Source organism: Ranitomeya imitator, chromosome 3, assembly GCF_032444005.1.
Source record: "Ranitomeya imitator isolate aRanImi1 chromosome 3, aRanImi1.pri, whole genome shotgun sequence".
In the NCBI taxonomy this organism is placed as follows: domain Eukaryota; kingdom Metazoa; phylum Chordata; class Amphibia; order Anura; family Dendrobatidae; genus Ranitomeya; species Ranitomeya imitator.
The window spans coordinates 825,709,477-825,722,635 of NC_091284.1; the positions used below are offsets into that span (position 1 = coordinate 825,709,477).

Genomic DNA, 13,159 nt, shown 5'->3' on the forward strand with positions numbered 1-13,159 from the left:
GTAAATGCTCAGCGCGCTGACCGCTTTAGCTTAAAACGGGGGATGTCCTGATCTCACTATGGGGGGGCGGAATGTTGGCAATTTCCATATATTATTTGTAACAAGATTCCATCTTCTTTTTTTTTCAGGAAGACATTAGAAACAACAACAAAAAAAAATGTTCCCATACTCTCCCCTCCAACCTCGCCTCTTTTAACTTATGCTGTGCTGCTGCTGTTGCAGTGGGTTTTTCTCCCACGTGAAATCAACACACAAGAGACTGTAAAGACCAAAGGATTATTATACAAATATTTTATTTATTTAACTTTAAAAAAAAAAAAAAAATTTTTGGGAGATGTTCAATTCTTGGATACAAGTGCAACAACAGGAACACGTCACCGCAATGCAACGCCAGCCGGAATGGGCATTATTCTAGCTGAAAAGCGGGCGATGGCTACGACTGAAAGCTGGGGCTGAGCTCGAGCCAATAGAGGGTTAAACAGTTGTCAAGGAAACTTTGCGTAAACTTTTTTTTTTTCCCCTCTCGTGATTTTTTTTTTTATCTTACTGCTGAAAAACCAACAGGAACTAAAGTGGAATTAATTGCTGCAATTGTTAAAAGATGAAGATTTATCGACGGTCCGCCGAGGGCTTTTCAGCTCAATCTTTTGGAAACTTTGACGGGATACTATAGTTTTGGAGACGTCCGTTCTTTACCTACATGGATTACACATTTGAATGTATTTTAATTTATTTTTTCAAGACTTTTTATTTTTGCCTTTGAATTTTTTGGGTGGAAATTTTTAGTAAAAGTGAACCTTCCTTCCCTCCCCCCACATCCCATCAACACTACTTTCTTTTTCGGGTGCGTTTGTTTTAAACAATGGCTGAAAAAGATGTGGAGAGAAAAGTTCGAATATACAGGAGCGTGTCTTTTAAAAAACTGGGAAACTGGAATGCAAAAGCTTTTAGTGAAGAGGGAGGCACGGAACTGCCCGGGAAAGGAGATGTCACCCAACCCACATGTCAAAAAACACATCGTCCCCCTGCCAGATCCCTCAGCTTAACTAGGAAGGTGTCCAAGATCTCTTCAGCCAGCAAAGACCAGAATATCCCATCGGTCCGGCAGATTTCTCATCGGTTTTCGCCCCACCAGAGGGACGACGGGGCTGTGAGCGACGATGAAAATTTAAGGAGCTCAGATCATCGTTTTCCGACCGGAGCTTGTGAGGGCAACAGTATAGTGGAACCTTCTCAAGGCACTCAACAAGACTTTATAAACCCTACCGGGAGTGATGGACTCTCCCTGGCACTGCCAGGTAAGTCGCATGATTTTCATAGTCCAAGCTCATGGGAATCTCCGAGCTCAGGGATTTCACTAGATGAAGTGGACACCTTCTGTAGTTTTCTACATCAGCCAGATAACCGGGAACTGTTTGTGACAGAAGGGACTAACTGGCCAAGCGTTACTGAAATGAGAAAACTTTTCGGAGATAGCACTAGGAAAGCTCCATCTAGGGCTTCTTCACTGCCCGATTGTGAAGAACCAAAGCCGGGGTCTTATGTCAGGGAGATGTCAGGGATGGAACCACAAAAATATTGCCCTATTGAAACTGCAACTGCCAAAAACTTTAATCATTACACCAAAGACCAGCCTTCGGGTCCTTCACATTTGCCCAAAAATCCTTCGTCAAAGTTGGAAAGCAACTATTGCAGAACACTGTCGGAGAGTAAAAATGAACAATATACCCTGTGTTTGGATACAAAAGAACACCAAAATATTAACACTGGTCCCAAACCTCAACCTCCTCCCCCTCCTCCAAGAAGCTGTATCCCATTTGGCCTGAAATCTCACACACTTTCATCTGGTCTACCTAAACAAGAGGCAAGGCAGCAATCACTTAGTTTACATTCCTGGCATAGTTCAGGCAAACCACAGACAGCCCCTGATAATGTCAGACTCAAAGACAGCTACAGCATGGATGAGCTGCAGAGGAATACCATGCTGCCCACCATGGGTAATAAAAGCGGTTCCAAGATCAGGTCCCAAGAACCATCGTCAGGAAGTGACGAGGAAGATGGGTTTGATGTCCTCAGGGAAAGTCTCAGGAAACGCTCTACTAGGAAGGAAAATTACTCTTTAGTATGTGATGATAAAGACTTGGATGAGGGGGGATACAATATTGTTAATGTAGCACGTGACTTGGACCAAGGATCAAGTTTGTCAGACTTTTTAGTGCAAAAATTGGTACCAAGTTGCTTAGTTCCTTCAGTCAGTTCTGATGCTTATTCGCCAGAGCTAAGTACTAATGTTTCAACCACTATTCCTCATGAAACACCTAAAAGAAACTCTTCTGAGGCAGTAACGCCAGGTCAGCTGGCCTCGGTGTCTCCAATGCCCACCGTTTCTCGAGTTGCAAAAGTTAACATTCCACCCTTTATGCAAAGTCCTTGCGGATCTAGAAGCAGCAGTAGATATTCAAGTACCGAAACCCTCAAAGATGATGACCACTTCAATGCATATTATGCTGGGCAAGCACGAAACCTTCAGGGAGGGTACAATGTTCATCGATCACCAAGTTTTGGCCAACATGAAAGTATGTCACGACCCTTAGTCCGTTCTAGATCAAAGATATCATGTAGTGTAACCAAACCGAGAAATGAAATTGTTAATGATGGTCTACAGTGTGATCTTGAAAGCGAAGATGCTAAACACAAGAAATCTAGGTCAAACCCAGATATCACATCGGATACCCTAAGCTTACTGAGTTACTTAAAACCAGACTTTTCAGACTTTAAATTAAAAAACAGAGGTCCAGGGACTAGTGAGAAAGAAGGTGCCTGCTCCAGGCTTGAGGCCTGTCAGGAAACTTCTGGACAGCCAAGTTTAATTGTCCGAGGTCGACCTGTTGGGCAGAACCGATTACAACAAGGGAGCCGTCCAACATTAAAAGATTTGACGGCCACATTACGACGTACTAAATCCTTCACATATTCTGAAAAACTGGGATCCCGACGTGTGACCGCTCACAGCTCCATGAAGCAGAGTTCTTCAGAACTCATGCTTGCCACCCTATCCAACAGTGATGGTATATTTTCACATACAGACGTTGCTAATAATGTGAAGGAAAACTATAATGAACCAGAAGCAATGCAGGATAAATACATCCAAGAAGCCAGACAAGTATTTGAGAAAATCAAGCAGATAGGGTCTCAGGAGGACTATAGTTTCGACCAGGAAGTGATTGAACATCTCAAAAATAGAAAAAGACCTGATGTATCTCATGTAAGCGTCACAGAAGATGGTGATGGCAAATGTATAGCGAAATGTACATCCAATGAAATTGGGTCTGATAGGAAGACCTCTGACTTATCTGTACAAGAGTCCAGTTTGACTGATGAAGGCATTGTTACTGAAGTAGACCCTGCGCCTTGTACTTCATATCGAGACCTTGGTCAGAAACTTAAAGTTTGGAAATCAACAGAAATGTACCAAGAAGAAAATGAAATTTTGCATGCCCAGAATGGAGACTATAACACAGGTCAATCCCATACAAGTAATTTAGATAGTACTCAGTGCTCTGACGCCCCACAAATGGATGCTCCACCAACACCTGGAACTGTTAGGCGAAGACGGAAATTTCCTTCACTTGGAAATAGTGGTACAGATTCTAGTAGTGGGAGCAATGGTGAGTCTGGTATTGACGCCTATAGATCTCTAAGCGATCCAATGCCTCACCGGAGTTACTCAATCACGGAAGATGATAAAAAATTCTCTATGGATAGTAACCTCCTCGGATCGTTAAATTCAAAGTCAGGAATCTCAGATTCTTCAGCTACAGCACTATCTGAATGTACTGGTAGTGCTGCCAGTGTACTTTCTTTCAGTAGTGACGGTGTCAAGGATTACAACACAGTCATCCAAAATATCGTTAGTCAACCTGGAGCCCTTGATAAAGTCATTGATGAAAAGGGCAACGGGAAGACCATCAAGAAAAAATCATTCAGCGATCCAAGTCGTCGTGGAGAATTGTCACCTGCTGAAGACTCCAATGAGCCTTCCAAAGAGTTGGAACAAGCCATCTTGGCATCTACCAGTGAACCCATACTATCCGAGCAAAGGGACGAGTTAGAAGAACTGGATGAGATAGAAGAGGAGGCAAAGTTTCACAATGAGCCAGAGCATTCATCTTCTGCTGATCTGGAAGAAAACGGTCTGGAAGGAAGTCAAAGTTTAAGTTTCGACCCAAACCTTGTAAACGTCTTGTCTCCCAGGGTGATTAGACGCAGCTTTAAAAAACGCTCCAACAGAATTGGAAGCCATGATAGCAATAAGGAAGGTGAGGAACCAAAGGAAGCATTTTCTAAAATCAGGCAAGGAAACAAACATATCCGACACACCAGTGAACCGGCAACATTTATTCCAATCGCTCCTCCAGAATGCAAAGTGTTAGTCCACGGTAGTGCCCATTTGACAAACGTAGAGTCTACAAGGCCTACAATCAAACAACACCCAGTTTTAATAACCCCCTTAGAAGATGTGTCCAAGCCAACATCAGCTACCCCAAGTAGCTCTAATAACTTCAATCTCATGGATTTGCCAAGAACAGCACCAAGCACTCCAACCACAACTGAGCTGAAGCCCCTAAGGGTTCCCAAGCCTCTCGAAGAGACCGGTAACAGGAACAAGCCCAATGTGGTGAGTACAAGGCGTTGTTAACTTTCATTCAAATTTACTGTTCATTGTTTCATTATGGTTTGGTTTTTGGTTAATGCTGACCCTTCATAATGTATTTGGTTTTGTTGGCTTTGTTGTACACAACCAGATTATGGCCAATGTGCTACCAAGTGTTGCGGATCACCATTAGTTCATCTAAGGCTGTATTTATCTGGTAGACATCTGTCTAGTTCTACAAAGTTTTACTAAGCAATAGAAGAGGAACATGTTTATCATCCTAATGATAAACATACACCTTATACTACAGTTGTAATCTTCCCTTGTGCCGCCATATGGCATCGTTTTATGAAAGGTAAATTATCCCCAAGATACAGTGTTTCGAAAAGAATTCAGTATGGTCCGATGGACTAGAGTATGGCTCAATAAACTAGAGTATGGCCTGATGGTCCAGAGCATGACCTCTTGGACAAGGGTATGGCCTGATGGACAAGGGTATGGTCCGATGGACTAGGGTATGGTCTAATGGACTATGGTATGGCCCGATAAACTATAGTATGGCCTGATGGACTAGAGCATGACCTCATGGATTAAGGTATGGCCCGGGAAACTATAGTATGGCCTGATGGACTAGAGCATGACCCCATGTATTTGGGTATGGCTCGATGGACTAGGGTATGGCTCGGGAAACTAGAGTATGGCTTGACGGACTAGAGCATGACCTCATGGATTTTGGTATGGCCCGATGTACTAGAGTGTGGCCCGATGGACTAGGGTATGGTCCCATGGACTAGGGTATGGTCCCATGGACTAATGATAGACTACTGTAGGTGCCTTGGGCATGAGCAATTATATAAGCAAAGGTGCATGTTTCAAAATATTTTGATGATATACAATATATCCCAAATGGTCCATGAGCACTCTACATACAGCACCTTTAGAGGACCCTTCATCATGGTGATATTCTCCCAAAAAACAATAATAGTAGAGGAGAAATTCTCCATCATACAGGATGGATGGATAGATGGATGCATGCCATAGGTTGTTTTTTAATTAAGTTGAAGGCATAACGGAGGTACAGTATGGCCCCATAGACTGCTATTGATTGATTGTTCCTTCCAAAACCCAGACACCTTGGCCGTCTGATAACGTAGGTGCTGATAACAAAGTGTGTGAGAAACAGCCTGGAAAACATCTTGAGTGCAGTTTCTACATCAAGGTCCTGGGTGTCTTTCCAAGTTTTGTTTTACGAGTCTGTACTAGAAGTACAGGGTGTATTCAAGAACCTCAGAGTCCTCAGTCATTTATTTAGAGTCTTTTTTATACATATATTGTATTTGCGTATAGTATGAGTTTGTGTTTTTGCTTAGTGATTTATGTATGGAGCAGTCATTTTGGAATTTGACTTGCTCCTATTGAATTAATTACACTCTCCTGAACATTGGCCAAAAAATGTGCAATCGCTACAGAAGTTTAAGGGTTTTGGGCCTGACGGACTTACAGGAGGCTGGCGGCTGGTCTGTGCATCGTGGCCAGTACTTGGACCGTGTCTCACAGGCAAATGAATGGGGCTTTTTGGTCCTGCAATGTAACGTAAAAAAACTTGCTGGCATTTGTCAGAATTAGAATTTGCAGAATTTAACATGGTTTTTTACAATTTCCACTTTTTTTGGGCCTTGGGTAGACTGCGAGGATTGAAAAATGTCTTGATTTTGAAGACCTTGTTTGGGGAGGGAAGTCTTTCACTTTCCTCAATAAGTGCTCGTTTCCTGCTGCGAGGAGTTGGCAGATTAATAAGTGAACGTTGGATCTTTGCAGGGGACATTTTTGAGTGTGTTGTTGAGTAACTCGTGTCATTTATTGATAGTGTTTTTTTGTACTTTTTTTTTGTGCAGTCATACAATTTTTGCTGAGCAATAGCTGTACGGTCCTTAGAGACTCAAGTTCACGATCTCGTAACTTTTCCCAATAATATGGCTTGTATTCTGTATGGAAGAGTACTCACACTACAAAGACCATACTATTACTTGGGTGTGCGTAAATGCCTCACAGGTGGGCTTGTGGATGCAGTATTTGTCTGTTAAAAAGTCCCCGTCACTTGCCATAAATATATAATTTTTCCTACATGGTGTAAATGCCGCTTTTTTCCTGAATCCGGCGATGTTTTTCTTTTGTTCCTGCGCCTCTCCGTTCCTGAGATATGGTCGTATTTCCATCCTTAAATAAATGTTGTTTTTTTTACCAAGTGGGTGTGTTCTTTGTGAAGACGTCCATAAAAGGCTTAATGAACGCACCCATTTGACTAAAATAACTAAATTTCAATACAGAAAAGAGGAGGCCATATCTCAGGAACAGAGTGGCCCAGGAACAAAAGAAAAACATCACCGGTTTCAGGAAAACGGTGGCATTTACACCAGATAAAAAAGTAGACATTTATGACAAGTGACAGGTCCTCTTTAAGAGCACTCATGTGTCAGTGAAAGATACTGTAAGTGGTGGTTCATGTTCAAGAAGGTTTGTTAAAAATTGTTAAAAATTGTGTCTAACTTTTTGGTTTCTCATCTAATGTTGTCTATCATGGTTCAAATTTAAGGCCAATAAATGCCTTTTTGGCTGCTGACCAAGTTGCCTGTGGCTCCTAAAACTTGACATTTGCTGTTCTCCTGACTCAATAGATGGTTGACCACCGTAGATGAGGCGCACAGGAAGACCTTTTGTCTCACACAGGTTTCCTAAAATTTTGGATAATTTCCATATATTGTCAGGTTTGCTCGGAGATTGGTGACTCAATCCCAAATCTTCCTCTCTCAGTTGGACTGGAGACCAATGTTACTTACCTCTCCGTGGTCCAGTGATGGTTTCACGCTGGTGGCCAAGGCTTTCAGCTGTTGGACTTCCCTGGTAATTGTAGCCTGGTGGGAGATTAATGCGGAATTTAGCCTAAGCCTATTACCTGTGAATGCGCAACCCGTTGAGCTAGCCTTTGTCTTAGTCTTGACCTCGACCTTAGTCTTGTCGATGGATTCTGCCTTTGGATCTGTTGTACGGTACTTGTTGCCCAATCCCTTGGGTTAGACCTTTGACCTGTCCTTCTGTTAGTCGAATCCCGACTGCTCTCTCTGCAACGACTCTGGTCTTTGTTCTGGACTGTTGACACCTGCTTTGAATTCCAACCAAGAAACTCCAAACCTCCTCGTGGTCCAGGGTAAAGATTTAGGAAATTTCTTAGATTCTCACTTCAGTTTAGCCAGTCACTAATTGTAGGTGAAAGATACACTTCTCCTGTTAGAATCACCGGTGTCTTACCGCCCATTGGTGCTTGTTGAGGTATCGTAAACTTTAGGCACGTGACATAAAAATAAGTTTTGGCTCCTGTATCTTTCCAGACACATTCTTTACCCCATGTCAGATGGATCACGCAATTTTGGCCAAGTATTCTGATTTTTGATCATTGCCAGTCTCCGTCGTCCAGCCTTGGCTTCTTCTGTTGAGTGGTGTATCTTTGGTGGAGTATTTCCATCTCCTGTAACCGCACATTTTGTCCCCACTTTCCAGACTTGATAAATCTGCCAGTTTATCCCCTGATATTGTGAGGCCTTACCAATCTTCTCTTACTTCCCATGTTCCCTTGTGTTCTCTTTCCTAACACAATAAGTAACATAGAACATTAAAAGAAAAAACTGCAAAAATATGTAAGAAAGTTGTCACGTCACAACTGCTCTACTTCCTGGTTCTTGGCTCGTTCAGATGAAAGTAACATGGAGATTTGGTCTGAAACATAATCCCTTGAATTATTCTTGTCTGGAGACTTTACAAAGATTTGTCAATAAAAAAAAGTAATTCAATAAATTCAATAACGAACGGCTTATGGGCCCCATCAAGTTATAGAATAATCCTGGCAATCCTAGATAATTCTATAACCCAATATCTAAAGGGCGCTGTGCAGACAGCCACTCCCCCTCCTGCTGACAGCCACACCCCCTCCTGCTGACAGCCACACCCCCTCCTGCTGTGCTGATAGGCACGCCCCCTCCTGCTGTGCTGACAGACACACCCCCTCCTGCTGACAGACACACCCCTTCGGCTGACAGGAGCACCCACTCTATTCTTTCTGTGCTGATAGGCCCGCTCTATTCTTTCTGTGCTGATAGGCCCGCTCTATTCTTTCTGTGCTGAGAGGCCCGCTCTATGCTTTCTGAGCTGACAAGAACACCCACTCTATTCTTTCTGTGCTGATAGGCCCGCTCTATTCTTTCTGTGCTGATAGGCCCGCTCTATTCTTTCTGTGCTGATAGGCCCGCTCTATTCTTTCTGTGCTGATAGGCCCGCTCTATTCTTTCTGTGCTGATAGGCCCACTCTATTCTTTCTGAGCTGATAGGCCCCCTCTATTCTTTCTGTGCTGATAGGCCCGCTCTATTCTTTCTGTGCTGATAGGCCCGCTCTATTCTTTCTGTGCTGATAGGCCCACTCTATTCTTTCTGAGCTGATAGGCCCCCTCTATTCTTTCTGTGCTGATAGGCCCGCTCTATGCTTTCTGAGCTGATAGGCCCCCTCTATTCTTTCTGTGCTGATAGGCCCGCTCTATTCTTTCTGTGCTGATAGGCCCGCTCTATTCTTTCTGTGCTGATAGGCCCGCTCTATTCTTTCTGTGCTGATAGGCCCCCTCTATTATTTCTGTGCTGATAGGCCCCCTCTATTATTTCTGTGCTGATAGGCCCGCTCTATGCTTTCTGAGCTGATAGGCCCCCTCTATTCTTTCTGTGCTGATAGGCCCCCTCTATTCTTTCTGTGCTGATAGGCACCCTCTATTCTTTCTGTGCTGATAGGCACCCTCTATTCTTTCTGTGCTGATAGGCCCGCTCTTTTTCTTCTGTGCTATTAGGCCTGTCCTTTTCCCGCCGTTCATGAAAAGCGAAATATCTGCAAAGTTCCAGGATCGTTGTTACCTGGGGAGTGAGAACCAGAACCCCACGAGGAGCCACCGCCACGTGTCCACATCTGCGACAACTTCACAACAGGAGCACGAAGACGTTCTGTTGTCAGCCAACGTTCCTCGCCGCAGTATTCCTCAAAACTAAAGCTTCCTCTCTGTTTTTTGTTTTCGGGAATATTCCAGCTGTCACGCTGCGTCTTATATAGACCAGATCTCTGCAATCGAGCGCAATCAGACCCAATTATAGAAAGCTAAACAAAAAACCAAATCAATCAACCTTCGAGCTGTAAAATGTCGCGGTCCCGGCTGAGACGTCAACCCCGCGCTGCCGTCTCGTAGCATTATAGTCTGTAGGGTCGTGGTACAACTGTGGTCGGGCCGCCCACGTTCACTAACGGGAAACTACAGGTTATTACAGGATAACTCCTGTCATTAACAACATGGGGATAGTCCTCTTTTTTTTTGTACTATATTGCGGTATAATATTGGGGTGATATGGCACTGAGCATTGGCCGATGTGTTTCTGCCTATGGATATATAGTATATTATATTTTGGTCTAATTTACTTTTTATGCACTATATGGCAGTATAATATTTGATCACTGTATAGTGGTATTATTTAGGCAACACGTGACAGTATTGTTTCGGTTCTCTGATAGGATTTCACCTTTGTCTTTTGTGCACTGTGTGGCGCTGTAATATAGGACCAGTTATTTGAGCACTATATTGTAGTACTATTTAGTTGATATATGACGGTATTCTTTTGGTTCTGTTTTGCCAGTTATGAAGCATTATACCGTATTAGTATGACAGTTATTTGGCCACTATATGGTGGTACTTTGGATATAGTTCTGTTACTATTACCGTATATCACCATTTTCAGATCAGCCTCTCTCCCACAGCCGTAAGAATGCTTTTCCAGGGACCTGTTAGGTGGGAGGGCGGTAGGCCTGGCCCAATTCATGCGGCCATTGATGATGTCGCCAGTGGTCCTGGCAGTGGGAGCTCCATGATCAGCCCATCACAGGCTGTAAGAACATCATAAAGGGTTAATCTGAACTTCTGTCCAGGTAATGTCCTAAGGGGTCAAATGCTGCACCTGGCGGGAGAAGACACATTCCTGACAGAGGAGGAGGATCTGGGACTAGTGGTTCTCCTGGGCACCACAGTACCCGCAGGTCTGAGCCGGTGTCACATCCATACAGGAGCTCCATCATAGAAACTGCCGGGGCGCTACTGTCTGCTGAGCTACTGTATCTGATGCTATCCTGGGTGATGCTGTCTGCTGAGCTACTGTATCTGATCCTATCCTGTGTGATGCTGTCTGCTGAGCCGTGTATCTAATCCTATCCTGTGTGATACTGACTGCTGAGCTGTGTATCTAATCCTATCCTGTGTGATACTGTCTGCTGAGCCGTGTATCTAATCCTCTCCTGTGTGATACTGTCTGCTGAGCCGTGTATCTAATCCTATCCTGTGTGATACTGACTGCTGAGCCGTGTATCTGATCCTCTCCTGTGTGATGCTGTCTGCTGAGCCGTGTATCTAATCCTATCCTGTGTGATACTGACTGCTGAGCTGTGTATCTAATCCCATCCTGTGTGATACTGACTGCTGAGCCGTGTGTCTAATCCTATCCTGTGTGATACTGAATGCTGAGCCGTGTATCTAATCCCATCCTGTGTGATACTGACTGCTGAGCCGTGTATCTTATCCTATCCTGCGTGATATTGTCTGCTGAGCCGTGTATCTAATCCTCTCCTGTGTGATACTGACTGCTGAGCCATGTATCTGATCCTATCCTGTGTGATACTGTATGCTGAGCTGTGTATCTAATCCTCTCCTGTGTGATACTGTCTGCTGAGCCGTGTATCTAATCCTCTCCTGTGTGATACTGTCTGCTGAGCTGTGTATCTGATCCTATCCTGTGTGATACTGTCTGCTGAGCTACTGTATCTGATCCTATCCTGTGTGATACTGTCTGCTGAGCCGTGTATCTAATCCTATCCTGTGTGATACTGTGTGCTGAGCCGTGTATCTAATCCTATCCTGTGTGATACTGTCTGCTGAGCCGTGTATCTAATCCTATCCTGTGTGATACTGTCTGCTGAGCTGTGTATCTAATCCTCTCCTGTGTGATACTGTCTGCTGAGCCGTGTATCTGATCCTATCCTGTGTAATACTGTCTGCTGAGCCGTGTATCTAATCCTCTCCTGTGTGATACTGTCTGCTGAGCCATGTATCTGATCCTATCCTGTGTGATACTGTATGCTGAGCTGTGTATCTAATCCTCTCCTGTGTGATACTGTCTGCTGAGCCGTGTATCTAATCCTATCCTGTGTGATACTGTGTGCTGAGCCGTGTATCTAATCCTATCCTGTGTGATACTGTCTGCTGAGCCGTGTATCTAATCCTATCCTGTGTGATACTGTCTGCTGAGCTGTGTATCTAATCCTCTCCTGTGTGATACTGTCTGCTGAGCCGTGTATCTGATCCTATCCTGTGTAATACTGTCTGCTGAGCCGTGTATCTAATCCTCTCCTGTGTGATACTGTCTGCTGAGCTGTGTATCTAATCCTATCCTGTGTGATACTGTCTGCTGAGCTGTGTATCTAATCCTCTCCTGTGTGATACTGTCTGCTGAGCCGTGTATCTAATCCTATCCTGTGTGATACTGACTGCTGAGCCGTGTATCTAATCCTATCCTGTGTGATACTGTCTGCTGAGCCGTATATCTAATCCTCTCCTGTGTGATACTGACTGCTGAGCCGTGTATCTAATCCTCTCCTATGTGATACTGTCTGCTGAGCTGTGTATCTAATCCTATCCTGTGTGATACTGACTGCTGAGCCGTGTATCTAATCCTATCCTGTGTGATACTGTCTGCTGAGCCGTATATCTAATCCTCTCCTGTGTGATACTGTCTGCTGAGCCGTGTATCTAATCCTCTCCTGTGTGATACTGTCTGCTGAGCTGTGTATCTAATCCTATCCTGTGTGATGCTGTCTACTGAGCTGTGTATCTAATCCTCTCCTGTGTGATGCTGTCTGCTGAGCTGTGTATCTAATCCTCTCCTGTGTGATACTGACTGCTGAGCTGTGTATCTAATCCTCACCTGTGTGATACTGTCTGCTGGGCCGTGTATCTAATCCTATCCTGTGTGATGCTGTCTGCTGAGCTGTGTATCTAATCCTCTCCTGTGTGATACTGACTGCTGAGCTGTGTATCTAATCCTCACCTGTGTGATACTGTCTGCTGGGCCGTGTATCTAATCCTATCCTGTGTGATGCTGTCTGCTGAGCCGTGTATCTAATCCTCTCCTGTGTGATACTGTCTGCTGAGCCGTGTATCTAATCCTCTCCTGTGTGATACTGTCTGCTGAGCCGTGTATCTAATCCTCTCCTGTGTGATCCCGTCTGCTGAGCCGTGTATCTAATCCTCTCCTGTGTGATACTGACTGCTGAGCCGTGTATCTAATCCCATCCTGTGTGATGCTGTCTGCTGAGCTGTGTATCTAATCCTCTCCTGTGTGATACTGTCTGCTGAGCTGTGTATCTAATCCTCTCCTGTG

At 44.2% G+C, this 13,159-nt stretch overlaps 1 protein-coding gene across 1 annotated transcript in view; it reads left to right on the plus strand.

The window, feature by feature from the left end:
* The first annotated feature begins 753 nt into the window (after positions 1-753).
* The window catches only part of ARHGEF17 (Rho guanine nucleotide exchange factor 17), a 192,034-nt gene continuing 179,628 nt past the window's right edge, over positions 754-13,159 (plus strand). The window contains exon 1 of the mRNA XM_069759424.1: positions 754-4,678. Within this exon, the coding sequence (XP_069615525.1) occupies positions 863-4,678 (3,816 nt within the window). The 5' untranslated portion in view covers positions 754-862. The remainder of the gene's footprint in view (positions 4,679-13,159) is intronic.